The sequence below is a fragment of the Psittacula echo genome (genome assembly GCF_963264785.1).
Source record: "Psittacula echo genome assembly, chromosome: 8".
NCBI lineage: Eukaryota > Metazoa > Chordata > Aves > Psittaciformes > Psittacidae > Psittacula > Psittacula echo.
In genome coordinates this window covers 5,733,661-5,760,302 of record NC_137744.1, presented here as the reverse complement: position 1 = coordinate 5,760,302, position 26,642 = coordinate 5,733,661, and the positions used below count along the sequence as shown (strand labels likewise).

Genomic DNA, 26,642 nt, shown 5'->3' with positions numbered 1-26,642 from the left:
GTATCTGTATGTGTTTGCATGAACCCTGGTTTGTCTCCTATGCTTGTCAGCTTTTTTGTTGTAGTCTTGCTGAAGTGCAGTTATTGCTGGTCCTGTTACATACGTGTTTCTCTGGCTGAAAATGCCATCTTAGGAGCAGTTCTTGCCTACAGTTGCCTGATGTAGTCACTTGCCTCTTTGCCTCCCCTCCCCAGCACATTGAACTGGTGTTTGTGTAAATGATGTGATGAACTGGACTGGATCCATGTGGTCCATCTGAAAACCAGCCATTTTTTTTATATACATACACACATGCCTTGATCTAAATTAACCCAGCAGTCTGTGTTTTTTGCTGGGCTATTTTTCAGGCTGATTTCTTCCATTTGTTCCATTATTCAGTTCCCTGGCTGTGCAGACTGGTGTGTCAGCTTGAAGGGCAGGGTGGCATTTGAGGCAGTATTTAGAGGGTGGGAGAAGGTGAGACTGATTCAGTGATAGTTCTTGCTTGTTGTTGCTTAAAGTTAATTTGAATCAAAGCCTCCATTCCTTTCATGAATAGAGCACCAGTCCTGTTCCTTTTGAAAAACTGCTCTGCTTGAGATAATGATCCTGAGAGCACAGTTTTGTGTTATAACTAAACAGATCTGAAAGCCATCTGCTATTGAAAAGAGTGGTTCCTCCCTTCCCTCCTCACTCCATGCTGCTGCCACTTCTTCCCTGTAGGAGCCAGAAGTTACTTGATCCTGTGATGTGTTGATTCAGAGACCTAAAATGTTCCAAAAGTTGTTATTGCTGTTCTAGTGAATTAAATGAGCTCATGGAAGGATCAGAGTCCTGGAGGTGACACAGGCAGCAGGAGCATTCTTCTGGGAGAGGAGGAGGGATGGGAGAGCAGGACCTTCCTGTTTCAGTGGCAGTTGAGCACTTAATTTACCTCATCCTCTGAAGTCACACTGTGATGCTAACAAGGTCTTCTAGCATTCTACTGATCCCTTGGATGTCACCTGAAGGGATGTGCTGTTTGCAAACACATTTCCTTACGCAAAGTTTGGGCCTGAGTCTTGTTTTGCTTATGCTGTGCCATAACTGGGTGGAGAATGTCAGGTTTGCAGGGAGGCCTGCAGAGAACCATTTGTTCATTTCACATTCAGTTTGTATCTTAAAACAGAGAGAAAATAAACGTTTTCGTGCAGAGAAACAGAAGTTTCTCAGGTGAGTTAGGGGACAGAGGCTAGATGAATCACTGAAAGAAGTAGTGCTTCCTAAGCCATGTGATAAATACATTGCAAAAAGATTTCTGCTAGATTTAGGGTGAGATTTTTTTCCCCTTCAGAAAAAGGTGCTGTGATATTGTGCCGTTTGGTGTTTAAACACACTAATACGAAAGAACTTAATTTCTCCAAAGTTAACATACATGAATTTCCGCTCCCCCTAGTCGTATATCGCTATGAAGTTTCCATTTACCATTAGTATTTACGGCTATTTTGATCCATTATAGAAAGCATGAGTGCTGTTTTTAATGTGTATCATTGTAATGATCTGTGATACAGTTTGGATTTTCATCAGAAGGTGCTCTTGGGTGTCTGTTTGAGTCATGGAAGCTTGTACACTTCATGTTCAGAGATCTAAAGGGTGATACACAGATCCACCAATCTGTAGCACTGTCCTTCTGTTTCCATCCTTACTCACCATAGAAGCTCATTTCCCTCCTTCCAGATGGCCAGAAATGGAAGAAGTCCAGGTCTAATTTCTGAGGCGCTCTGAACAGTCTCAGAAAAATCACTATTGTTCTAGAGAGGAGGCTCGCTGAGGCCAGTTGGCAGCAGAAAGCTGGAGAGTGTTTAGAGAAAACAGTCTTCATTTTAAAAACAATGTTTTTTGGGGGGTGGGGTGCAAGGGACAGTCCGAAAGGAAGGCATATTGCCACCAACTGCAGGAAAACACATTTATAGGAAAGAAAAACCCAAACCTTTTACTTCTGCCACTTTCAGGGAGCAAATGTATGAGTGTATTCTCAAATGTACAGTTCATAAGAAAAGGTCCTGTATGCGTTGGGATTGCAGGAGGACTAAAAACATGCTGCAGTTCAGTCCTGCCTCAGTACTAAGCGCACCTATTGTTTTCATTTTCTTTCCATCAATTAAGACTCCCTGCTCACTAAAAGGAAGCCAAAATAAGCTGAAATAATTTACAGTCATATTGCTTAGGAACTAGAAATCAGAGTAGCAATCTTCTGTGTTAGATCTCTGACAAACTACTTTTTAGACAAATCTTATTTTGGGATGCTGGGAGTTGTGCTTGATGCTCTTGATTTTAAGAAGAATAGGTTGGTTGGACCCAGTTTGGCTGATTGTTTCACTAACCCACTGTTCATCTTGCTGGTACAGACTTCAGACATACACTATGGAAAGGATCTGCATTTGCAGCTCTTCACAGAGGCCGGCCTCCCGAACTACCTGTAAATTATGGGAAACCACCAAACGTGGGTGAGTTTTGAAACCTACATAAGGTGTTTTTTTCCTTCTCTGTATTTTTATTGCTGTTCTAGCTGAAAGTTACTCTTGCTGACTGAAACGCTGCTGTGGGCTTGCATTAATGGCTTTTTTGACATTTCACCATGAATTACTCTGAAAGAGATTTCTCACTGACAATAGAATAGCCCTTTATGTATTATTCAGGCTTGGATCTTCCCTAATGTGTGTACACATGTTAAAACGTTGTGGCCACATTGAAAAACTTTGCATGTTAACTTCCTGTTTGGAGGGCAACATGCTTGAGGGTTTTTGTATGATATGTGTGCATAATCTGTACATATGCTGGTAAGATTGAACAGGCATGGTCACAGGAGCATGGAGACAATCTTTTCATTCAGGAATCTTAGCCAGAGCAAAGCGCCTGGCTCCCAGGGAACTTTCTGGACCCAGCCATTCATTTTAGTTTGATTATGACAGAAAACAGACTGCTTGCAACATCCCTCTCCAAAAATGAAATAATCACCAAACCTACATTTGGGTTACTTCAGTGTTTCAGTTAGATGAAGAACTTTTATAAAACTCAAGATATATGTAGGCATTCAGCTTACATATCATCACAGAGTTTCTCTGTTTGCTTAAACTGAAAAGTTTTCTTTGTATGGTCTGAACTTGCATTAATTATTTCTATAGCAAACAAATTTGATTCTTGTAGGCGTAAATATAAGTCCTGTTGGTCATGTGTTTTTTTCTTCTTAGGGTATTTTATCTGTATTTACTGTGTGTTTGAGTGAATGTGGAGACTTTTCCAGGTTTGTTAGGGAATCTAGTCACTTATATTTCTCCCATTCCTTTGGTGATGTAGGGATGATGATGGCAGTCTTCTGTTTCTGCCATGTCTGTTCTGTTTGTGCTTCTGCACTTTCTCTCTCATTACTAAAAATTAATCCTTGTCAGACATTAAAGTGCCAAAACCCAGGCTGTTTGTGATTGAAATCAATAGCACACTTTGCATAAGGTCTGTGGTGGCGTGGCAGCAGTGTGACAGAATAGCAGAGTTAATTACAGGTCTTCCGTAGGAAAAAGGAATGGCTATTTGCCTGGAACTAGTGCATAGGGAGCTGTTGCATTGGTGCTTTTCCTGCTTTTGTCGAATAATTTATGAGTCATACTGTGGACTTTAAAAAAAGAAAATTGTTTCCATATATTAGTACTTCTGTACACATCTACGTATTTATACTTCCTGACCGGTTCTGCAGTTACTTTACTGTTACCAGTTGGGCTGATGGATTGCTAATAGGCTAAACTACAGATTTATCGCACACACTCAGCTTCTATAGTTCTGTATTTCTGTAGGGACTTCTGAATCAATTTTTCACAAGAGAAGAATCAAACTGTGTGTTTTTGGAATATGCGGTATTATTAATGACCCATACTAGCAGATTGGACTTCAGCATTTACGTTCATGGCAAAAGTCTGTGCTGCTTGCTTGGTGACTCTTCAGTGACTTAGAGAACAGGATGATTTGTTGGGTTTGATATTTTCCGATGAATTGGTTTGTTGGTTTGTTTTTTTTTAAGAAATGCAAAGGTGTTATGTGGAAATGGGTCTTTTATAGCCAGGAATTAATTCTTGTAAGTATTGGTTCCTGGAAGAATAGTCTCCTTGGTGTAGGTACATAGTAAGAGAGGAAAACGTGTACAAGTATTAAACTAAGGAGTTGACTGTAGTTAAGCTGTACAGGAGGCAGGAGTTTGGTTTTAGGATTCTCCATTTTTAATCCTGAAGTGGAGATCACAAAATTCTTCTGTGTATATTTGTGCAAAATAGGTGTTTTTCTCTGAGGAGTAGTGACAGCCACAAATATTGTAGTGTGTGTGTGTGTGTCTTGTTTTAAAACACAAGATGAAGAAATATACCCAACCTCTTTAATATTATTGGTGTAATTGTGTATTCTCATGCTGTGCTGGCTTAGTCAGATTGAGTTTTCTGGAATTACTTGCTGAAGTAGTTGGGCTGAAGAAATAGACACCCATAATAATGTGTGTTCATGAGTGAGACATAATGATTGTGTAATTGCCTGTGTAGACTGGTAAATAAGGTACAGAATGAGCAGCTTAAAGTATTCTTGTATCATTTCCCTCCCAGTTGGAAGAGTTGGCAGCTGCAGGGATTTGCCTTTCTCTGGTTGAGCTTGGGATGTGACTTTGTGACCTGTACTCCAAAGGAGAAAGTCATGCACAGTGGAACCAGAGCAAAAAATCAGTGTTGCCCTTTTCCCAGCATGTTTGTGCAGAGCTGGAATCTTCTGGCTGAGGGTGTCTTTGAGAAGTGCTGAGTTGTGGAGTCATTCTCAGGAACATGTTGTCTGTTGAGTCTTGGAGGTCTGTGGTGATCTGCTGGGGGAGGAGAGGAAGGAACATGCCGTCAGCTCTCTGCTGCTGACAGGATAACACAGTGAATACAGTGAAGATGGTCTTTTAGACTGTTTCTTTGCAGGTTTTGCAGTAGTGGCATGTTTAGGACTCCCTTTGTGCTTTTCCAGCCAGAAAGGTGGCAGATTGATTGTTCAGCATCTCAGCAATAGGAGTTATTCACATGTGATGTAAATATTTTCTATACCTATTTTTTTAAATACGACTTCAGTTTTGTCAGGACTTTTTTTCTGCAGGCAACACAAAGGAGATTAGAAAGAAGGCGGTTTTCCCTCTTTAGTTGGTTACTAGAGGTGTTCTAACCTGAGCAAGAAAATCTTTATGTGTCTCTATCTGTTGTTAGAGAAAGTAACACAGAATTTGAAACCGGGAATTCATAGCATAGTCTCAATGAACAAGCATTTCAGCTGTATGGAAATGTGCAGTCAAGGTGATCCAGCTACTTTCGGGCTGCCAAATAGCAGTGCTCTGTTGAAGTCAGAAATTGATGATGTTTCTCTGCTGTAAATTTGCTCAGTGAGGTCAGCAGCTGGAACACTTTGTTCTTTTGGTGCTTTTCCTGGGTCTAGCTGTCTTTGTGGCCACATCCACTCTCTGAGAAGATATTTTACATGTGTGAGCCAAATGTGTTTAATTCCCAGTCATCGGTACCTGATCTTCATGCTTGATCTATGATGGGGTCAGAGCCTGCTCACCGCATGTCCTGGGCTGTGTAAACTGTCATGTCCTCATTCTGAAGCTACAGTGAAGTTACAGTTTCGGTGGGTAAAATAGTATAATGTGAAGCCATCACTCTTAATACTAGAGAAACTACGTTTAAAACAGTATTTTTGCTTGCAATAAGTGGGGTGAGACAAGGGTTTATAGGGAGAGGAAGGAAACTCCTGCAGCTAGGGGACTTTGTCCACACTGAAACGTTTTCATTCCTTCTCAAGTTGTGACTTAAGATTGACATCTGTGATGTCTGATGATTGCTTTTTAATTTTTGTTTTCACTGATGGGTTATTGGTGACGGGTTTTGGTTTTATCCTTCCTAAGTGAGCTTTCTTGCAAGAGTTTCGCAAGAAACTCTGCTGTTATCTCTGGTAGAACGGATTGTGATTTAAGAATTACTGTCACAGCGTGTGACTTCTCTCTGCCCCAGCCACTGTGCCCATACTTGCACTAAGGACTGTAATGCTCACTTTTAATGTGAAAATAACATCTATGCAGTTATTACAGTTTTTCCTGGCAGGGCATAGGGAGGGGGTAGAGTTGGCAGCTGTTATGCCCAAGTGTGGTGTGAAGTATAGCAGCTAATTTGATAGGTTGCTAAAAGTTTTTAGGGTTACTCTGTTGCTAATTCTGTGTGGGATTTGTTTGGGGTTTTTCTTTTAAGTGCTTTTAGGCCTTATGAGTACAATAACTTCATTGTACTGAAGAGAGCAACATTCATGGGGATTTTTGTCATGTGTAAGTAATGCCCTATTTAGGCATTGTGTATTAATCTTCTACCAAAAAATACGAGAACTGGAATTGGGGATGTTTGTTTTGTTTTGTGGGGAGTTTTTTACTTTGCACTTCCTTTGAAGGCAGTGGTAGTTCGAAGACAAAAATCACAATCCAGCTTTGTCTTTGTGGCATACGTTTCTGATACACTCTGAGCATTTTTATAGTGAGGATCAGGTACATTGAGTACTTGTTACCTTTTGTTTGAAGATGCTGTTGCATCATAGAATCATACAAATAGTTAGGGTTGGAAAAGACCTTAAGATCATCCAATTCCAACCCCCCTGCCATGGGCAGGGACACCCCACACTAAACCATGGCACCCAAGGCTTCATCCAGCCTGGCCTTGAACACCGCCAAGGATGGAGCATTCACAACCTCCCTGGGCAACCCATTCCAGTGCCTCAGCACCCTAACAGTGAAGAATTTCTTCCTTAGATCCAATCTAAACTTCCCCTGTTCACAATTTAACCCGTTACCTTCGGTGAAGATGTTTTTCCTCAGGGCACAGCAAGAGTTTGTATTTCTCTGAAAGTTGTGATTGAAGCATTTCATAAGCAGAGCTTTTTATTTTTTAATTCTCCATGGGAGATTGAGGAGCTTTGTCCCCATTGTTCAAACAGGGAAATGGACACAGAAAAAAGTGAAGTTCACTTTCACATCCTCTGCAGCTGAACTGATCGCAAGTTTGGGAATTGTCCGGAAAAGTTAGGTGCCGAGTGCCAGATGAAAGGCTGTGTGAGTGAGTTAGGTACCTGACTGTTTGTTATACCTTTCAGTGTTTCCTTGGTGTGATTTGCAGCAAACAGCAGTGCTGTATTTTCAGGACTGCACAGAAACGCTGTAGTGCATGGAAAGTATTGAGATTATTGGGAATCTTTTGAAATGCAGGCATACCTTTTTGATTCACGCAATCCTTTGTGTAGTTAAAAGCAGTCTTCAAAACCATTTGAAATTGTTGAAAGGCAGATACGCTGTTGTTGTATATTTGAATGATTTAAGCATTGAAAGGCACAGCAGAATTAGCGTATCGCTGAATGACTACATCCCTCTGTTGGCGTATCAGTGTCCACAGTGTGGGGGAAAGGGAGGTTTAATATTTTTAAGAATTTAGCTTGTAAGCTGGCACATTTCAATAGTAAATAAAACAATGTGTAGCAAACCTGACAGCATTTATGGGATCTCTGCACTCTCCTGTGAGAGGTGGGAAAAAAGGGTTAGAGATTTCCTTTTTCCTTTGCTAAGGGAGACAGTTTCACTTAACAGCTCCTGTGTAACATCAGGTATCAGTTGAACAGTAGGTAGATAGTACATTAATCTGGCTTTGCGTGTTTTGCTTTTTTAGTACTGCTGAATATGTGTTTTTACATGAAAAACAAACATTGACTGAAGGTGAGGTCACATTGGGAGTCTGATGACTTTTGCAAGCATCTACACCTTTTTGCAACTTTTTCTTCTCCTTGTATGTAGCTTTCCAGTCGCACCGAGTGATTAAAAATAGTCCAAATTTCAGAGCATAAAACTGGGAAATAAGAAGGCTTTTGTAAATCTGGAAACAATTTCTTTTCATTGCCAGTTAATCTCTCTGCTTGTGAATGAATTCTTCAATCATGGAAATTTACAGGCGGGTGTTATGTGGTAGTAACCCTTTGAAATTCTGCTTTTTGACTTTGTAGATTTTTGTTAGCATATTCCATGAGGGGTTTTTTTTATGCAGATAGGCAATGATATGGTCACACAATGAAGAAAATGGGTCAAGTTCTTCACTAAACTTTTAAACTAAAGTATTGAAAGGCGCTGAAGAACTTCTTGCCACTGTGGTGGAGCCCTGCCTACTTCAGTGTGCGGTAAACAAGATAAGGGGTTCCTTCAGGGAGCTGCTGTCGAAGGAACTCACAGAACCCATCAGTACAGCAATGATGGGTCTTTAAGTGCCATTAGAAAAAAATCTCAAAACTTGAAAATCAAAAGTTCAAGTGGTATGAATTAGGATAGGTCAAATGAAATACCCCAAATGGTCTCAAATTATGCATGAAATTGAAGATTAGAATTAGGGGTTTTTTTGTATTCTACAGCCACAGTGCAGTGATCTTCATGGGGTGGCATGTGTGGGGTGGCATGTCCCAGCAAAGGGACATGCATGCCTCTTTTCTCCTCTTCTTGCCCAGTGGAAAGATTATTGTTATCATCAGTGAAACTGCCAACAGTGCTTTTTTTACATGATATTTCTGTGTGTTTAGATTTCAGGCTGTTCTTGCAGCAACTGCTGTGTATTATAGCAACGTGAAATAATTTATTGTTGCAGTTTTTTCTTGTGCCTGCCATTCTTTTAGCTGGGGCTTTTTCCATCAGTGCCACATATTTCTTATTCTTCAATTACATTGCCATAGAAATGCAATGATGATGTTGCTGTTTCTTATAATGAGAGATTTTGTGAGGAACACGTGGATGGACATTCACCGTCACATATGACCTGGAACCCATTCCAAAGAAAGTTTTTTATCACAAAGCATCACTCCAACTAATATTATACTCTAAAAGAAACTTTTTGTAATTGGTATTAGTAACATATAATTTCCTTACGAAATGTTATGAAAGTGCAGTGTATGGTGTGGTAGGTATTGAGAGGCTTCATCAGGAGTGGGCTTTTTTTTTCTAGGACTATACAGAATATTCTGATAAAGTGGAACAGGTTCAGATTTATGGATTATATATAATAAAGTTGTTACCAAACATTATACTTAATTTAATATTTATTTACTTTGGGTTCTGGACAAAATTAATGTCTTGGTTTTCTTTTTGTTCTGTTTTTCTCTCCCAGTAAATATAATTTCTGCCAGGCAATTAACTGGATGTGGACGTTTCAGCCACTTGTTCCCAACATCTACTTACCAACACATGAAGATGCACAAGAGGATTTTGGGGCATCTATCATCTGTTTATTGTATAGCCTTTGACCGCAGTGGGAGAAGGATTTTTACAGTAAGTTAAAAAATCATACTTTTCTTGGAAGATTGCTTTGCTTCCTTTGATTTCTCTCTCTTGAGTCCATCAACAGCCTCTTAGTTACTGATTGAGATGCAGAGACAGCTTCCAGCAAAACAAGGGAAGAGCAATCTTGAAATGTATGAAAACCCCACCTATTTCTGTGCTGGGTTTCACTCTTCATTTGGCTTGGTATTTTAAAAGTGGTTGTGGCTCCGGTAGACTTATTCAGCTATTTACTTCCCCGTGTAGAACTGTACAGCAGGGTTGTTCCTGTCCAGAGCTTGCAACTCTCACTTGTCACATACAGTTATTTTTCTTTCTTCATCATCTTTCTTACTGAATGGCAGCTATAGTACTCGGGGGTTTGGAATTAGTTTGCATGCTGCTTTCTGGGTTAAAACTGAACTCTTTTCTTAAAACTCCATTTTACCTTTGGATAACCTTGGCAATGCTGGCAATTCTTTGCCTTTCACTAAAAACCTGATGCTGAATAGAAGACCTCATTACTGCATCTGCAGTTTACTTCTCCACTAAATTTACTTTCTAGAATCTGTAGTATGTCAGTGAATGTATGAATAGTAATTTAAGGTGTTCTCCAGAATATATTAACATACATTTCAGTGACAGTGCGCTTGCTTTTTGTTGTGCCTATTAAAAAAATAACAGGTTTTTCAAATTAATAATGCATCTCTTAATGATTAAAATTACCTGTCTTGTCTCATCTTTGACCTTGTCTCTTATCAATAGGTGTTCAGAAGCAGATTACCTGGAAGGCTAATTTTTGTCTTTGTGTTCTTGCTAGCTTGTCCACTCATTATAAATTGGTCAAATAGAGATATTGTTATGATAATTACTCTGGGTCATAGTGATAGTGAGGGCCTTTCCGTTTTTGTTTATGCCATAAAGAAATGTTTCTCATCTGCAATTATATGGAGAACTGAAAGTGATTTGTGTTCAAATTTAGCTGCAGTTAATAAAATGTAATTGAAAGTCAAATGATTCATAGTTTTATTGTGCTATGTTTCAGAATATACAGTAGCAATGCTAGCAACTAATTTTGGTATTCTTTGTAGTATCTGAATAGTGGAAAGGGCTGTGAACTGTCTGAAAATTCCTGACTATACTGGGATTGACTATGAAATTATGTAGCTGCTACTGTAGGTGACAGTATTCTACAGTGATTGTGTTGGATGTGCTTTTGAATTGTGTCCTGTCCTGAACTGAAACCTCACTGACGTAGTATTTTGGTTGCACATGATGTTGCATGCTTTCTCTCTTTTAGTGGTTAAACTTTCTCCCGTTAACAGAGATTGAACCTCAGGGTACGACTGCCCTACAGTTCTAGGAGCATGGCAGAGGCTCTGAGAACCCTCAGATGCTCAAGTGCTCTTCTTCCTTAAAGCTTGAATATTCTGATCAATTTTACTACTGGCTTGATCTGGCTCACACAGATAAATACGTGTTTTAGTAGTGTGTAATGAAGCATTTTATCTTCTTATATTTACCTTAATTATTACTGAATTGTACTGTGAGGAGTTGCATTAGCGGTGGTAATTGTGTCTTAGTATGAAACGTAAAGTAGAAGCCACTGTCTTATAAACATCTAAATCCTTGACCCAATGAGATGATCCCCAGACTCCAATAGTTGTGCCTCTGTGGAATCCCATTGAAGTTGTTCTTCTGGCAAGTTCATGGTGCGATGGTGTTCTTAAATACTTGTTCATCTGCAGTTGTCTTGGTTTAACTAGAACAACAGTGTACCTGCGCATTGTGATGTACATGTAACACATGTATATTATTTGACATAATCTTTGGAAATGTTTGTGTGGCATTAGGGGTCAGATGATTGTTTGGTCAAAATCTGGGCTACAGATGATGGGCGCCTGCTCTCAACATTGCGAGGACACTCGGCTGAAATTTCTGACATGGCTGTTAACTACGAGAACACGCTGCTTGCTGCAGGCAGTTGTGATAAAGTAGTCCGAGTATGGTGTCTTCGAACCTGTGCCCCAGTCGCAGTGCTTCTGGGCCATTCAGCTTCCATTACTTCCATACAGGTAAAGAATGACATTATTTTTTTCCTAAATCCTTGAATTAAAGTGGTAATAAGAGATGTGCATTAGCAGTTGGGTATAAAACTTACCTTTTCGTCTCTGTCTGGCAGTATAGATTTGCCTCAGCTTGAGGGTGTTGTTTCCTGGCAAGCTTACTCCTGTGCAGTGGCTAGCTGCTGACTGGAGAAGAGAAGGCTCTGGGGAAACGTTATAGCAGCCTTGCAATATCTAAAGGGGCCTAACGAGAATCTGGAGGAGGGGATGTAGTGATAGAATAAGGGGAAATGGCTTTAAAATGACAGATTAGATGTGAGGAAGAAACTGTTCCCTGTGAGGGTGGAGGGACACAGTTGCCCAGAGAAGCTGTGGCTGCCCCATCCCTGGCAGTGTTCAAGGCCAGGTTGGACAGGGCTTGGAGCAACTTGCTCTAGTGGAAGGTGTCCCTGCCCATGGCAGGGCGTTGGAACTGAATGTTCTTAAGGTCCTTTCCAACCCAAACCATTTTATGATTCTATCTGCCTTTAACTGTGTGGTCCCATTGCTGCTTCCTTAGATGTAGCAAATGCATGGTCTCAACTAGCTGGGCCTGGCAACTTTGATGGCAGTCCTTGCACAGCCACTGCCCGAACAGTTCACAGAGAACACTTGTTTGTCTGAAGAATGCTGTCAGCTTAAAGTCCATACTCCACATGTGTTATTTGCTCTTTGTTTTAGCCTCTGCTGTATGGGGCTGTCCTTGATGTCGAAGCAGAGAGAGACACTGCAGCAGCCACAGTCAGGGTTTTGCAGGGAGTTGGTGCTTGTGCTCATGGGGTTGCAGTTGTGTTGCAAGTGTCCAGTGAGTAACAGTGGAGTAGGAAAAAAAGATAGCGCTCCAGTGGTGGCACAGTCAATAATGGCTAGGAATTTGCAGTTTATTTGCTTAAAAATACCCAAACAAATGAAACATAACTGCCAAACAGAAACCTCCAACGAAACAGAATTCCAGGATAGACAAGACAGTCCCTGCAATCTGTCAGGTTATGCACAGAGAAGGGGATGTGTGCCTCAGAATCCCTCTCTTTGGGAGCTTTGCTGCTTTTGATTCATCACAGTCTTCTCTATCTTGCCAGTAGTCCCTGAGAGTATCATTTCTACCCCTGTTGCCTACACTTCCTATATTGTCTGATTTCAACTGTGTTGCAAGTTAGTTTAAGGTGATTGTTTTGGGAACGTATTTTACAACCTGGTTTGGGGGTTGTATATTATTTGTTTACATACACTTACATTCCTCACAAGCTTTTTGTGAAGCTCTGGTGATTTAGAAAATAATCAGTCATGTTTTTTTGAGGAAACAGTGCTCGATTCCTTCATCAAATTCCAGGTATCCAGAGGATTAAAGGTATTGCTGCAGTTATGAAATTAAAGTGAGAGACTTTAGAATGAAAAGCTTTCCTACTCTTTAGAGAGGCAAAGAAGAGGTTCAGGAAGAAGGAGGGAGCGGGAGTCCTGTTGTGCTGTTGTTCTCTGCTGAGCTTGGATGCAGGAATCATTTCTGTCTTTGTTACCATGTTTGATCCAGTTCTATCCTCGAAAGAATTATTTCTTCATCTTGTTGACTCATTAAAAGGGTCTAGGCTTGTTTCATTTCTCCAATTTCCTGACTTTTGTGTGGTAGAAACAAAGGCTTGCTAGTCAAAATGTGGGTGCTTTCCAGTGTTTCGGCTTTATTTTTGTGGAAGTTCAGAGTCAGTGCTTATCCCTGATACTGCTGTCTGTACTCCCGGGGAGAAAGCCAGTATGTTCGTGAAAAAGGTTCGTGTCAATGTCCATTCACAAGGTTCTAACATGTAAGGGGAGAAAGAAATTAGCTGGTTTAACTGTTACAACTTTATTTTTAGTTCTCTCCAGCAAGGAAAGGAACAACACGATACCTCACTTCTACTGGTGCTGACGGAACAATCTGTTTCTGGCAGTGGCATGCTAACACCATGAAATTTAAGTAAGCCTGTTTAGATAATTCTTTTACACAGAGGATGAATTTATTCTGAGTTTTAGCATGGAGAGGAATGCTGAGGTATTACATAAGGGCACGTTCTTTCTCAATGAGCAAGTTTTTTGGGGCATGCGTTGGGCATTCTATGGCATTACAACCCGGGGGGAGGCAGAGATCAGGGCTGTTGTTTCTGGGCTTTGTGCTTTGCAAGCCAATGTTTAGAACAATCTTCAGTTTTTACACTTATGACTAAATCCTTGTCCAAAATGTATAGATAGAAGGATTAATTTGCTTTTAATCAGAAGAGGACATGTATGTAGATGGCATCAAACTCATAATTAATAAGGAGTAAACGCTATTAGAGTAATAGTTTCCCAGGTTCTGTTTTAAATAGAGGTGAATGGGTGAGCTTCATGATAAATAAGTTAAATTGTCTTTACAATTTAGAAAATGATGGTTTTCTTCATCAGCTAATGACGAAAACTACTAGAATGAAAAAGAAGTTCTAGCCAACTTAGGCAAGAGTTCTGAAATAAAGAAATTTAGGATGAGCCTGTTGACCTTAACCTGCAGAGCTGTAGTGCACTGTTCTTGTTGTGTGGCGTTGGAGTCAAGTAATGAAAAGTAAAAATGTTGTGTCGTTGCATATAGGGATCGTCCTGTAAAATTTGCAGAGAGGTCCAGGCCTGGCGTTCAGATATCTTGTTCATCTTTCAGTTCCGGTACGTATGCATTGTAGGGTAGCTGAAAGTATTTTATGAGCTTTGGTGACAGGACTGTTACTTCTTTTTAAATAGCAATGGTATTAAACCCTTTTTCAGTTAACATAGTGCTGTCAAATTGGGATTGTTAGAAATTTTCCATGCTAAGCATCTGCCTCAGGCTGCCTTTTATTTTTCCTATAATTCAAGCTAAAATATCTTGACCACTTCCAAGGAAGACTTCTTTCAGTCTGTTGTTTTTCACATCAGAGGTGCCTCTTTGTAACATCCTTTGAAGGTTTTACCTTCTAGAGTTTTTGAGTAAAAAGTTCTTGAAATCTGGCAGACAGGTGGCCTCTGTTTAAAGGTTAAACTTTTGCTGATCTTCTGAATTTGGCTAAGTTCTAGGAGGATTAATGCAATGTGTCTGAAAATACCAACTTAACAGGCATCCTTTGTTGCAGCTTTGAATTCTCAAGAATAGTGATTCTTACAAACAAACCTAGGTAATTTCTCATTAATTTTTGCTTTCTGGAATTGAGAGCTATTGAGAGCCCCTTGAACCTTGCCCATGTTCCTTTGTTAAAACCAGAAATCCTGAAATAACTGAAACTATTTCAGTGCAGTAAACTACGCAGTAGTGCCCTTTTGTGGAATATTGTAGATAGAACAGACATTACAAGAAAATAGCTTGATCACTGATTCCCAATTCGGCAATAATTTCTCTGAAGTGGGTCAAGTAGATATTGAAGATGCACTTAAATATTTTCTTTGATATTTGCCATTGAGAATATGAAACTATTCCCCATCTAATTTTCCACGTAAGCTAATGGAGAGTGCTGCGTTAATTTCTGAGGGAAACCAGAATAGTTTGTGTGATGAATGTTGTAACTTGCAATATTCTCTTCCTTTGGTCAGAAAGGTTTGCAGCTGGAAAAGATTGTAGTTACTCTAAAGCTGATATAGTCTGGGAAAATGCAGATCAAAGCAGAAGTTACCAGAGTTAACTTCTTTGTTCAGGACGTATGTTTTGATTCTGTTTAAACTGTATTTTGCTGCTTTGATGATAAAGCAGTAATTAAAGTAAGTGGTTCCTTCGATAGCTTTTCTTCTCACAGAAAACCCTTTCTTTCTTAGGTGGCATGTTCATTGCAACAGGCAGCACTGACCATGTGATAAGAATTTATTATTTGGGCTCAGAATCGCCAGAGAAAATGGCCGAGTTAGAATCTCATACGGTAAGAGACAAATCAGAAAGCAAATCTTCTTTTACCCCCTGCTTTACCTTAATTCAGGAACTTGGGTTTTGTACATCCTGTTCGACTTATTTTTTGTCTGTAGAATTTTGTTGCCTCTCAATTGCCTGCAAATTTGTGGTATGTTTGTTTTTAAATTCCTCTGAGGCGGGAGGTGTGTGCAGAATATGCTTTGTGTGTTTCATTCGCAACGCAAAAGTTGTGGTCAATGGCTCGATGTCCGGCTGGAGACCGGTAACGAGTGGTGTCCCTCAAGGATCAGTGTTGGGACCGGTCTTGTTCAACATCTTTGTCAGTGCCATGGACAGTGGGATTGAGCGCGCCCTCAGCAAGTTTGCCGATGACACCAAGCTGTGTGGTTCGGTTGATGCGCCAGAGGGATGGTGATTTTCCCATATTCTAGGAGACTAGGTGGAGGGACTAGGTGATTTTCCCATATTCTTGGAGACAGTCTGTGTTGGAATGAGGAATAGACGCAACTTTCATGCGCGGTGAAATTTTTTTCCTGTTAAATTTACTGTTGAGTATTTAACTTCAGTTGTGACCACAAATCCACATGACACGAAAAACAAAGTAATTCTAGTTTTAGAGTGTGCTGTCAAACTTTGAATCATGGTGGTAATTTCATTTAGGAAATAAAGCAAGCTTAAAAGCACCCTTTCTCAGGTAACGCAGAAGGGTTCTTGTAAAATACCAAACTACTTTAAATATCTGTATGACGACTTTCAGTGTTAGTTTTCAAGTTTGAGTCTTGAGGTTGTAATAAAACCATTGAATGTCTCCGTTTGAATGAAGCTCCATAAAGAAGCATCACTAAACCAGCATCAAATCTTACTTTGTTTCTTGGTTGTTAATGAGAGCAGGTGATGATTGCATTATTATGTGCATGGTAAACAATATATCAGAAAGGGAAGCATATAGCACCATTGATAGGGCTGTCACTTGTGAGAAGTTTGGAGCATTTATCTTTGAACATTAATAACCCAGCTGCCCACTTTAACAATATTTTATGGATTAAGGCTGAGGTCTAAATTGATTCACTGAACTTCAGTGGGAGTTATAGATCTCACATTTAAGTCTCAGAGCTCCAAGCCAACAAATCTAACAAGTATTTTGCTCAGAAAAGAGAACACGTTTTCTGTATTCAGCAGTTCACATTTGGAAGAAACTGCAATTCCTTTAATGTTTTTGAGATCTACCTTCTTAATACCACAGTCCGCTCTCTGACGTCAGTGGGAGTGGGAGATAGCAAGTGCATTGAGCCAAAATAAGGATTGAGCAAAATGAAAGAAGACAAAACCATGTCTAAGCCATAACATTTGTTCCTTTTATTTCCATTTAAACATGGAAATAAAGCCAAGGTTTGCATTTTTCTGATTAAGTATTTTGATGTGCTTTAATGTTAAGTCTGACATAAGGTAGGCTGTGATCATTTATTTGTTTAAGTCACTCTTTCTCCATTTTGTTGAGTGCTGTATCTAATAGGTACCTTGTGAGCTCCTGGAGTTCCTTATTCCTGCTGACTCTGTGGAGCCTAAAAGGTGCAGAGCTTACCCCAGGGTGTGTATGGTCCTGTGGCACTCTGCAGGAAGACTGTGCTCAGCCAAGAGTAGAGCTGCTGCAGCTTCTTCCTCCTGAATGTCCGAGTGTCAGGGGGACTGAGTCAGAAATCATTTCTGTCTCTGAGATACTTCTGGAGCAACAAGAAACCATCACCTCTCTGAAGTTCTCTATTTCAGTGTTTAACACAATATATCTGGGGAAGCTTTAACTGCAATTATGACTTTTCCATTCTTGAATTTGCACGATAGTGTGTTGTAGGAGATGTATGGGAAGATGCAATTTGCTAAATAGAAGCTCATCATTAAGATCTATTTGGATGAGTGTTTCAGCTTAGAAGGCACTTACTACTGTTTTTCTTCCTCCCTCCTCTTTAGGACAAAGTGGTTGCAGTCCAGTTTTGTAACAATGGTGACAGGTGAGTGGCTGTCCTGGGATTTTGGCATGAGAAGTATAGTATTTAATTTTCCAAATGACACTTAAGAGAAAATTTGATGCAGCAGGAAGACTGCACATGGGGTCTGATTAATCTTAGACAAACTATGTAAAGTATGTTGCGAGATGTGTGTCATGCCCACAAGCTTGGGGCTGCTGTCCTCTGCTGTAACAACAGCAATGTTCTGTAGCGCTGCTTGTGCTTTGTAAAGAGCAAATCGGAACTTGGATGTTGTATCCTTTCTGTGTAAGTGTCTTACTTCACAGGTAGCCTTGCTAAGTACAGAAGGGGTTACTTCAGGAGTAAGAGCATTATAATAAATGTAGTTCTAAGCAAAAGTTAGAACTGTTACACAGACACAGATGGTGAGACAAGTAAGTCTGCAAGGAGCTGTGGTCTGGCAAATACGTGAATTTCTAGGCAAATATTTGGATTTCCAGTTACTTAGTTTAGATGATAACAGTAATCCTTATTGTTTATGAAGCAAACCATTTCAACCTGCAGAGCTTTCAGTTTTTAAAACTGTGATAAGTTAGGATGCTCATGATAAAATATATAAAGGTGCTCATAGGCATGTTTGTGTGTTGAGCTCCTGCCACACAGCTGTGTAGGAGAGTGGTGTGACAAGCTTCAATTAGTGATCAACATCTTAATGTAAATGGGTTTATGCCAGCTTTTGCTCATATTCCTTATTTTGCTTGGCAGGAGTTTTAAGGGATGGTGCAAGCAGGAGCCTTCCAAGCAAAATTATAACTTTGCCAGTGGAACTACAGCTGTGCTTGGAGAACTTTGTGTGTAAATTATGTGGAAATGTACCACTACAATTGTACTAATAGTTCCTTCCAAGCGATGTGAGAGCACAGTTCTTGGGGAGGGAATGAGGTCACATAGGTGCTGAAAATTGCATGCTAGAGTGATGTTTTTTAATGGAAAAGTAATAGCTTCCTTAACATAAAGAAGTAAAAAATGAAAGGAAACTTGTCTCAAGTGTCTTTAAGCACTTTTTCACAGTGATGAAAAAAATTCAGGTCAAAGAAAGTGGAAAGGTGAAACAATCACTTATGAAAATAGAATTGAATAGGCTTGCCTTTTACATGCAATTTTGTGTGCAAGTGGAGGATGCTTTAAAGGTGTTGGTCATTCTGTGAAAATGTGTTACTTGAGGAGCTTTTTCCAAATCTTTCAACAAAAGTGATTTCTGTGACATCGATGGCCAAAGCATTGTGAGGCAGTTAAATGCATTTGCTGAGTGCTTGAATTCTTTAAACAAGGAGGAGTTTAAAAATGGAAATACTTGTATTAAACTTGAGAGACAGGGATACCTACTTGTGTTCAATTTAGGCATTTCCCTTCTCTGTCTTCACCCTCTCTCTAAGTTAATGTATTATAATTTATGCTAGACTCCTGGCACACAGTTTCTTTTTCTTTGCTGCCACCGTGAACTGCTCAAGGGAGTTGCTGATGTCATTAAAAAGGGAATGTGCAGCTCGTATGAATTACGACATTGAAGTCATTCCAAGGCCATCTGCTAGCTGTAGCCAAATGTAATTAATGTGGGATAAAAACTCTTTTGTACCATACAATATCTGATATGAAAATTGTAACCTCGCTGTCTTTTAATTACATTCTCTAGATCAGAGATACACAAACAATATAAAGAATAAGTGTTGAAAAAAGATGAAATATGTTCTAGCTTCCCTGCTGGTGCGAATGGGTGTGCTCTTGCCTTGCCAGCCTTTTGTAGTTGCCTGTTTCCTGTAGCAGGAGTTCATGGATATTTTGAGTTGTTAAACATGCCTGTATGTGGGTATATAGAAAGTAAGGCAAGTATGTATGCAGAAATATACAGTTCCAAGTATATATATGTATATATCCATACACATATATATACTTGTGTGCATGTATGCGTGTTTGTTGCAAAAAATGTAAAAGTAAGTGCTTGTACAACCTTTCCTAAGGTGAGTGGCAGTCCTCTGCCAAGCTCCTAAATATTCTTGCCACAGGATTTAGCATGCCCACACTGTTGCTGAGGATGGAAAACTCCATACTGAGTAGTGAGAAAATAAGATGCAAAGATGGGCATGTGGGTAATAGACCAAAAGCAGCAGTGACTTTCCCTTAGTCAGAATTTCATTACCTTTTTTTTTCCCCCAATAGCTTAAGATTTGTCAGTGGAAGCAGAGATGGAACAGCAAGAATATGGCACTATCAGCAGCAAGATTGGAAGAGTGTGGTCCTGGATATGGCTACTAAAATGACGGGGTAAAACAAACTGAAACAGAACATGCTTCATAGCCACGTTTACACACAAAACAAAGTCTTCCATTATACTGAAAACTATTTACTTCTATGTTGAGATAATTTCAGGGGTTTGTGTACTGGAAATGCCATGGCTCTTTCTGTTAAAATTACACAGATAATTAGCATCCAAAAGAAATCATTCATACATTGGTAGTTCCCTGCTCTAATGGTGGGGGAATACTTAGTATTGTACATTTGAAGTAAGAATGTCAAACAGAGTTCATCTTACAGAAAGAAGTTTTAGTAGAACCTCACTGATCATATGTTGTTGGCTAATATATATATAATGAAGTATATTTCTGAACATTGTGTTTTTCCTTAAGTTTTCAAGTAAGAGGTGAGATATGGTGATTTGGTGCTCAGGTTCAATGAGGATTTTGAGTTTTTGTGATCCTTAGATGACTTCTGTAAGCGGCCTTGTAATTGAATATGCACAGTAATGAAAAGCAGAAATGGAGAAATCCATCTTTTAAAGAATGATTGGGGTTTATTTAGCAGGTTCTTGCTCATTATACAGCATACTCATATTGATGACTGATAAGAAAAATGTCTTGTATGAAAAACCTTAATAGAACTGAATAGCTTGAAAGAAAGAATTGGGGTAGGAAGGGTAATTGCTTAAAGAAGAACAGAAGAGAAACTTGTCCTTTTTTAAAAAATAGAACTCTATAAATCTTAGTGGTTCTGAATATTTTCTGTGTCCGTTTTTTACCACTGCAGAAGACATCCTTCATCCTCTGTGTAAGTCAGTGGTTACAGTGGGGGCAGCCATGCTCTCCCTAATTTCAAACTGAATTAGCACCATCATATGTTTCTGTAGTTACTGATTCATTTCTTCTTTAAATTATTGATTTCCTTAGAAACAATGTAGCATCTGGGGAGGACAAAGTGACTAAACTGAAGGTTACTATGGTGGCTTGGGATAGATACGATGCCACTGTCATCACTGCGGTCAACAATTTCCTTCTCAAAGTGTGGAACTCATCCACAGGGCAGCTTCTTCATAGCTTATCTGTGAGTAAAATTCAAGCAGGTCATCCCAAGTGGCTATAGTTCAACTCTGAAATTGATTTGAGGATAAGCTGCATCGTCATTCCCCCTGACGAGAAGTGTGTTGTTTTATGCTTATTGGAAGGGTTATTGATTATGGCGAAAGGACCTGATGACCAAAATGCTGCTAGACCCTGGTGGTTTCTGGCTAGCAAGGGAGCACTTTGAAGGCCACCATTTATGCTCAGATTAGTGGACTTCAGCTGTCCTTGCTGCTGATTTCTCCTTCCTCCCTGTCCCTCTCCATCCCAGCTGGGCTGAGCGGTAGTCTAAGCACTTACAAAGTGGGCCGTGATGACAGCAAGCTGCTGTCAAGTACAGTTCTGCTCTAAGATCCAGTAAATTGAGCTGTCATGGATGACTACCTGAACTGAGATGTCCTCACATTAAATACTCTAGTTTTTGGAGATATTACATGGAGAAATATTACTTCCTTTTTCACCTTGCTCTCATTGCAGGGTCATGATGATGAAGTTTTTGTTCTAGAGGCCCATCCGTTTGACCAAAGGATTGTACTGTCAGCAGGTCATGATGGAAATATTTTTGTTTGGGATATAGACAAAGGAACGAAAATTCGCAATTACTTTAACATGGTAAGAATGGTCAGAGGAGGGGTGTTTGTTCCGTTGTTGTTTTGGTTGGGTTTTTTTCCCACATTTGTGTTAAACTTTGAGGCAGATTTCACTGTATTCCTGTTGTGACCGGTGTTGCAACAGGATTAGGGGAAAAGTCCTACATATTAAAAAGAAAACTGTACTCTTCACTAAGCAATACCAAAGTATGTTTTTGCATATTGTAAGCATAACAGCAAGTCTTTCATGGGATCTGTTACATCTGAATATTATTCACATGTATAGGCATGGTTATACCATGCAAAAATTTATAGTGACTCCCTAGGCAGAGCAATGAAACCCAGTAAGCCTATGTTGTAGCACAATGCCGTGGTCTGCAAGTGGTGTGGGTTGCTCTGTGCTGCATTTACCTTAATGTGCCCTGTGCTGGGTTTGATGGTTTGGTTCCAGTGCTGGGCAAATGCAGTTGGACTGCTTCAGGACCTGCGCTTGCCTCCTGGCATGTGGGCCTTGAAACCTCCTTGTATGAAGCCAATACATGTCTGAGATCTTTGGTGCAGGCTTGCCCTATGTCTTCCATTAACATAAAATGTAGACTTCTAGGTAGTTGTTTCAGAACATACATTAAAAGTTGTACTTGGAATTTCAGGATGAAGGGAAAATGCAAGGTTTTGCTGCATTGTTCAGTCTAGCTTAATAATTAAAGTGGAGGAAAATAAAGGTATGAATCAGTTTTTAGCGAGGTGAGAAAGAGCAGCGTTAGGATTGAGTATTTGTTGGAGCACAGGTGAAATTTTTGCAAAAATGCTCTTATATAGACTGTATGATTGTGAAAGGAATGCTTTGTGCTTGTATCCAGATTGAGGGACAAGGCCATGGAGCTGTTTTTGATTGCAAGTTCTCACCAGATGGACAGCATTTTGCCTGCACAGACTCTCATGGACATCTGCTACTATTTGGTTTTGGATGCAATAAATATTATGAAAAGGTGGGTTGAATGAATTTTAGACTCTTCTGTGTCTTGACCTGATTTTGTCTTAGAAGTATTTGTGTTACAGCGTATTCCATCACCCTGCCCCTGACAAAATAGTAATTAGATCATGTAGCAGTTGCTGTTTACCTAAACCAAAAAGATTTAGGCAAGAGAATATGTAGATAGGGGAACAAGGCATTAACTTCTATCTGTTCACCTCTGTTGGCATATTTTACTATTGAATTTTTGCATCAGGCCTTGGTAATAAAACACATTTCTGGTAGGAATCTGTTCTCTGTCATAACGTTTCTTCTGCTGATACTAAATGTGGTTTATGGGTATGGAAGCCATTCTAAAACAGCGAAACAGCTGCAAATGGCCATTGGTTTATTTACTAAATTGCTTTTCTTGCAGATTCCAGATCAGATGTTCTTCCATACAGATTACCGACCACTGATCCGTGATGCAAATAACTATGTGTTGGATGAACAGACTCAACAGGCTCCACATCTTATGCCTCCTCCATTCTTGGTGGATGTTGATGGAAATCCTCATCCCACGAGATTCCAGCGGCTCGTACCAGGGAGGGAAAATTGCAAGGATGAACAACTTATTCCTCAGCTGGGATATGTAGCTAATGGTATGCCATATAAAACTCGTGCATAATACATGGATTGCATTGTAGTGAGCACCAGCTCACTAGGATGGTACTGTAAGGATTTGTTTGTTTCAGTTGTCTTCTGAAACTAGTGGTTTAAATTCAGTATAGAGGTAGAAGAGGGTTTAAGGTGGCTGTATGGCATAAAGGGACTATATGGAATTAACTCTCTGGAAGCGAGACGTGGAGGCTGTGGTATTCCAAAATCTATGAACTTCTACCATTAATATGGCAGCATGCTTAAAAAAATTGTCCCAGTAACCTCAGTGTAACTGTGTATGTGAGTAAAGAAGCAGAAAGTTAAGAAAGACATGGAAAAAAATACTTCTATTTTTAAAAAGGGCTAATTTTTTTATTATTTTTTATTGTCGATACAAAGTTTTTCAAAATGCTGCTCTCCAGAAGAGATCTTCCATTATTACCTCCTGAAACGTAATTTCTTTCTGCAGTTTCTAGGGGTTTGTGCTTATATTTTATGTGTAGTCTGTAAATTTAGGTTTTTACTGTAACTTCTCTTTTAAACTTTGCTTCCATTTACTGCATTGAGAGCAGAAGGCCAGCTGGTGATCAGATGTTTTGCAAAGCAGACAAATAATTGTGCACAGTTTTACATTTGGTTGTTTCTATGGTATTCAGTAAAACAGAAATTCATCATTTTATAAGCATTTGTGGCTTTGTTCTTGTCAAGGTGATGGTGAAGTAGTTGAACAAGTCATTGGGCAGCAAACTAATGACCAGGATGAGAGTATCCTTGATGGAATGATCAGAGAGCTACAGAGGGAACAAGATCTGAGACTAATTAACGAAGGAGAAACTCTTCCAAGCCCTCCACTCAATAGATCCCACTCTGTAAATGGAGGTAAGTGTCATTCTGTTGCTACCATCATTTCTTTTCCTGAAGCACAGTAATGTACTAATCAAAGCATGTTAATGTAAGCTCTGAGACTGTGTTTTTGAGAATGCTTTTCTGTCCTGTTCTTATACACGTTATTAACCTGTGTGGAGCAGTTGCACATTCCTCTGATGCTAGCAGAGGAATTAAAAGTTTAAGGTGCAGCTGAGGGCACACGATGGTCTAACTGAACTGTATCTGATTACCTAGAACTATTAAACTGTAATTATTCCTGTTATAAATCTTTCCTAAAAAATAAATGTAAAATTCACTGTATTGTCTTGATGCTAGTTACTGCAGAGGTGATACTTTGTAACTGCATAATGACAAGATAACAGCATATAATTAGAGAATGTCAATGGAATAAAATGTTGTGACAGACTAATGGCTTCCTGTTGCAGCATAAATGCTAAGGCAGAGCATCAGTGTTTATAAAATAAACATGTCTGCTCTTAGTGTTTCCTTAGAAAGCTTGAGATTATTCTCCTGGTAAGTGTTCTGCTACTGTGATTTTGTTCTTAATATACAAAGTGATTAAAAATTTAAAGCAAACTCAATCAGATGTGAGCAGCTGACTGAGTGCAGTTAATGTAAGAGAGCAGATGCTGTGGACTTGTGCTGCAAGTCATCCTGAGCTTTTAGAAGATTTACATCCGCTAATAAATTAGTTCTAGCTTAAATAGCTGATTACACGTTTGAATTAGACTTCCTGACAAAGCTCATTAGGATTGCTAGATTTGGAGTTGCTTGTCTTTAAATTCAAGAAAAGAATAGGAGAAATATTAGTGAAAAGTACCGAAATTACGCTTTTGCTTTGGTCTAAATTGGTGTTATCAAGAAAGTGGCCTAGATGCCAGCTTCAGCTCACCAGAATTCTTTTCTGCGTCTTCTGATCAGTTGATGCGTTGTGCAATCCCAGCTCTCAATTTTATTTGTATGTCCCTGAAGTTGTGTGAAAGGGAATTTCCAGATATGAGTGGTATAGAGATTAAAGTAGTTAGTTTCTAGAACTTGACCAGTGACTTTGCTGCATGAACTGCCCATTTGTGTAAGCTGATTAGAGTATGTATAAAGTACTTGATATTTAAATGGCCAAATATTTTTATATAGTATTGCAAACCTGTGAATGCAATATATTCATGTAGTTAACCATATTTAAGCATGTGGAAGTCATATTGAGGCATTCCCAAATGATGAGACAAATACAGGCAATGGTGGCAGTGATTCTGGTATTATCAGTCTTTCTGTTTTGCTTTGGTACCTGAAGTGTCTGTTTTCTCCTGTGCATGTAGAACTGTGTTGTGCTACCTGATAAAGCCTGGAGCAGGAGCAGTGCCTGTGGCTCAGTAGATAAGCATTACAAATACAGAACAAATGGAGGTCCAGCAGAAATCTTAAACCTTGCAGCAGTCTTACCTCAGATGTCAACCTCATCTCTTCTCGTACCATAGAATTTAAGATTCATGATTTCAGAGCCTTAAAGCAGCTGACAAGACCTTGATTTGAAGGTCACTTAAAAGTCTTTAAAACTTTTCTCATAGATAATAATCTTTGCTTTCCTCAGCTATCTCTAAGATACAGCAAGCCACAGTGATGTTGCAGTAGTATATACATCTCCAGTAGCCCAAGGCCAATACGCAAAAATGTTAATCTGAAGTAAAAGACAAAGCCACTTAACATAGAATAAGTGTTGTTTATTGCAAAAAAAGAACCTTTGTGCAGTCCTTAAGCTTTAAATTCTAGATTTTATTCATGGTTTCTAGAAGTGAAGAAAACCTTTTTCTTCCTTAGCTCTTCGAAGTCCAGGTTTGGATGTTGCATCTCCACCAAACGTTGGTCTCCGGAGAAGCGGTCAGATCGAAGGGGTCCGTCAAATGCATCACAACGCTCCCCGCAGTCAAATGGCGACTGAGAGAGATCTCATGGCATGGAGCAGGAGAGTAGTGGTGAATGAGCTTCCTCCAGGCATCAGCAAGTAAGATCCTAAGTGAGACAGAGAAAAAAGATTGAATTGTATAATTTTTAGTGGTTCTTCTGTACACCTGTTATCAGGTTTAAAATGAGCTTTTAGAAATATGTTAGCTTTTGGGGGTAGGTTGGTTGGGTTTTTTTGTTTTCAAATCCATATATTAGGATTGGAGTGGTAGCCTCTGCTGGAGAGTTGAGAATAGTAATTCCTTCTCTTCACAACTGAATCTTTCTTCAGTAGTTCAAATACCACATTTTTCTGAAGCCTTATTTAAAAAAAAACCCCAAACTTATAAATATTTATAATACATTTCAATTTACTTAAATAATTATGCATGCTCAACTAACAAGTTTGCTTCTTGAACATGTGATTCGAGGAGTGAAGAATGTGTGGACACTACTAGGAGGATTTGTGCACAGACTTCTAATAGCATGGGGACCAGAAGTATTTTAATATGTGTATATTAATGAGGTTCAAGTTATGTGATGATTCACTGAATAAAGAGGATGTTTCCTATGTATAATTAGGGTCCAGGAAGAATGTCGAGCTGCCAAAGGTGAAATCGAAATTAGTTTATATACTGTTGAAAAGAAGAGAAAGCCATCCCACACCTTACAGCGGGTGAGTTTAAATCACTAGAAGAGGAAACCTGGAGGTGAAGCAGTTCTGAGCACTGAGCAATAAAAGAAAAAGACGAACAAAAAACCCCAAACCAATTTTATTAAGTTATGTAGAAGATCTCTGACTCTCTGTCTTCCTTCTGTAGCTAATTTGTCTGCCTTTATACTCTAATATGCAAATAGCAGTGTTAAATCTGCATAACTTCCTTTCTAAGGACTGCTACTTTAAAAAGTACAATTGATATTGAACAAAAAAAACACCTG

The 26,642-nt window shown here is 39.4% G+C and overlaps 1 protein-coding gene across 3 annotated transcripts in view; it reads left to right on the top strand.

Annotated features, from left to right (window-relative positions):
- Positions 1-26,642, top strand: part of BRWD3 (bromodomain and WD repeat domain containing 3) — a 59,555-nt gene that overhangs the window by 9,797 nt on the left and 23,116 nt on the right. The window contains exons 6-20 of one of the 3 annotated variants that reach the window (XM_080624699.1): positions 2,367-2,465; positions 9,195-9,355; positions 11,197-11,418; positions 13,296-13,396; positions 14,042-14,112; positions 15,229-15,329; positions 17,285-17,325; positions 19,501-19,605; positions 20,505-20,658; positions 21,153-21,287; positions 22,126-22,254; positions 22,654-22,879; positions 23,586-23,756; positions 25,581-25,764; positions 26,286-26,379. In XM_080624699.1, coding sequence (XP_080480825.1) covers positions 2,367-2,465; positions 9,195-9,355; positions 11,197-11,418; positions 13,296-13,396; positions 14,042-14,112; positions 15,229-15,329; positions 17,285-17,325; positions 19,501-19,605; positions 20,505-20,658; positions 21,153-21,287; positions 22,126-22,254; positions 22,654-22,879; positions 23,586-23,756; positions 25,581-25,764; positions 26,286-26,379 — 1,994 coding nt within the window. Of the gene's footprint in view, positions 1-2,366; positions 2,466-5,553; positions 5,647-9,194; positions 9,356-11,196; positions 11,419-13,295; positions 13,397-14,041; positions 14,113-15,228; positions 15,330-17,284; positions 17,326-19,500; positions 19,606-20,504; positions 20,659-21,152; positions 21,288-22,125; positions 22,255-22,653; positions 22,880-23,585; positions 23,757-25,580; positions 25,765-26,285; positions 26,380-26,642 lie in introns of those variants that run through there. The other 2 variants (XM_080624700.1, XM_080624701.1) reach the window with 2 other exon arrangements.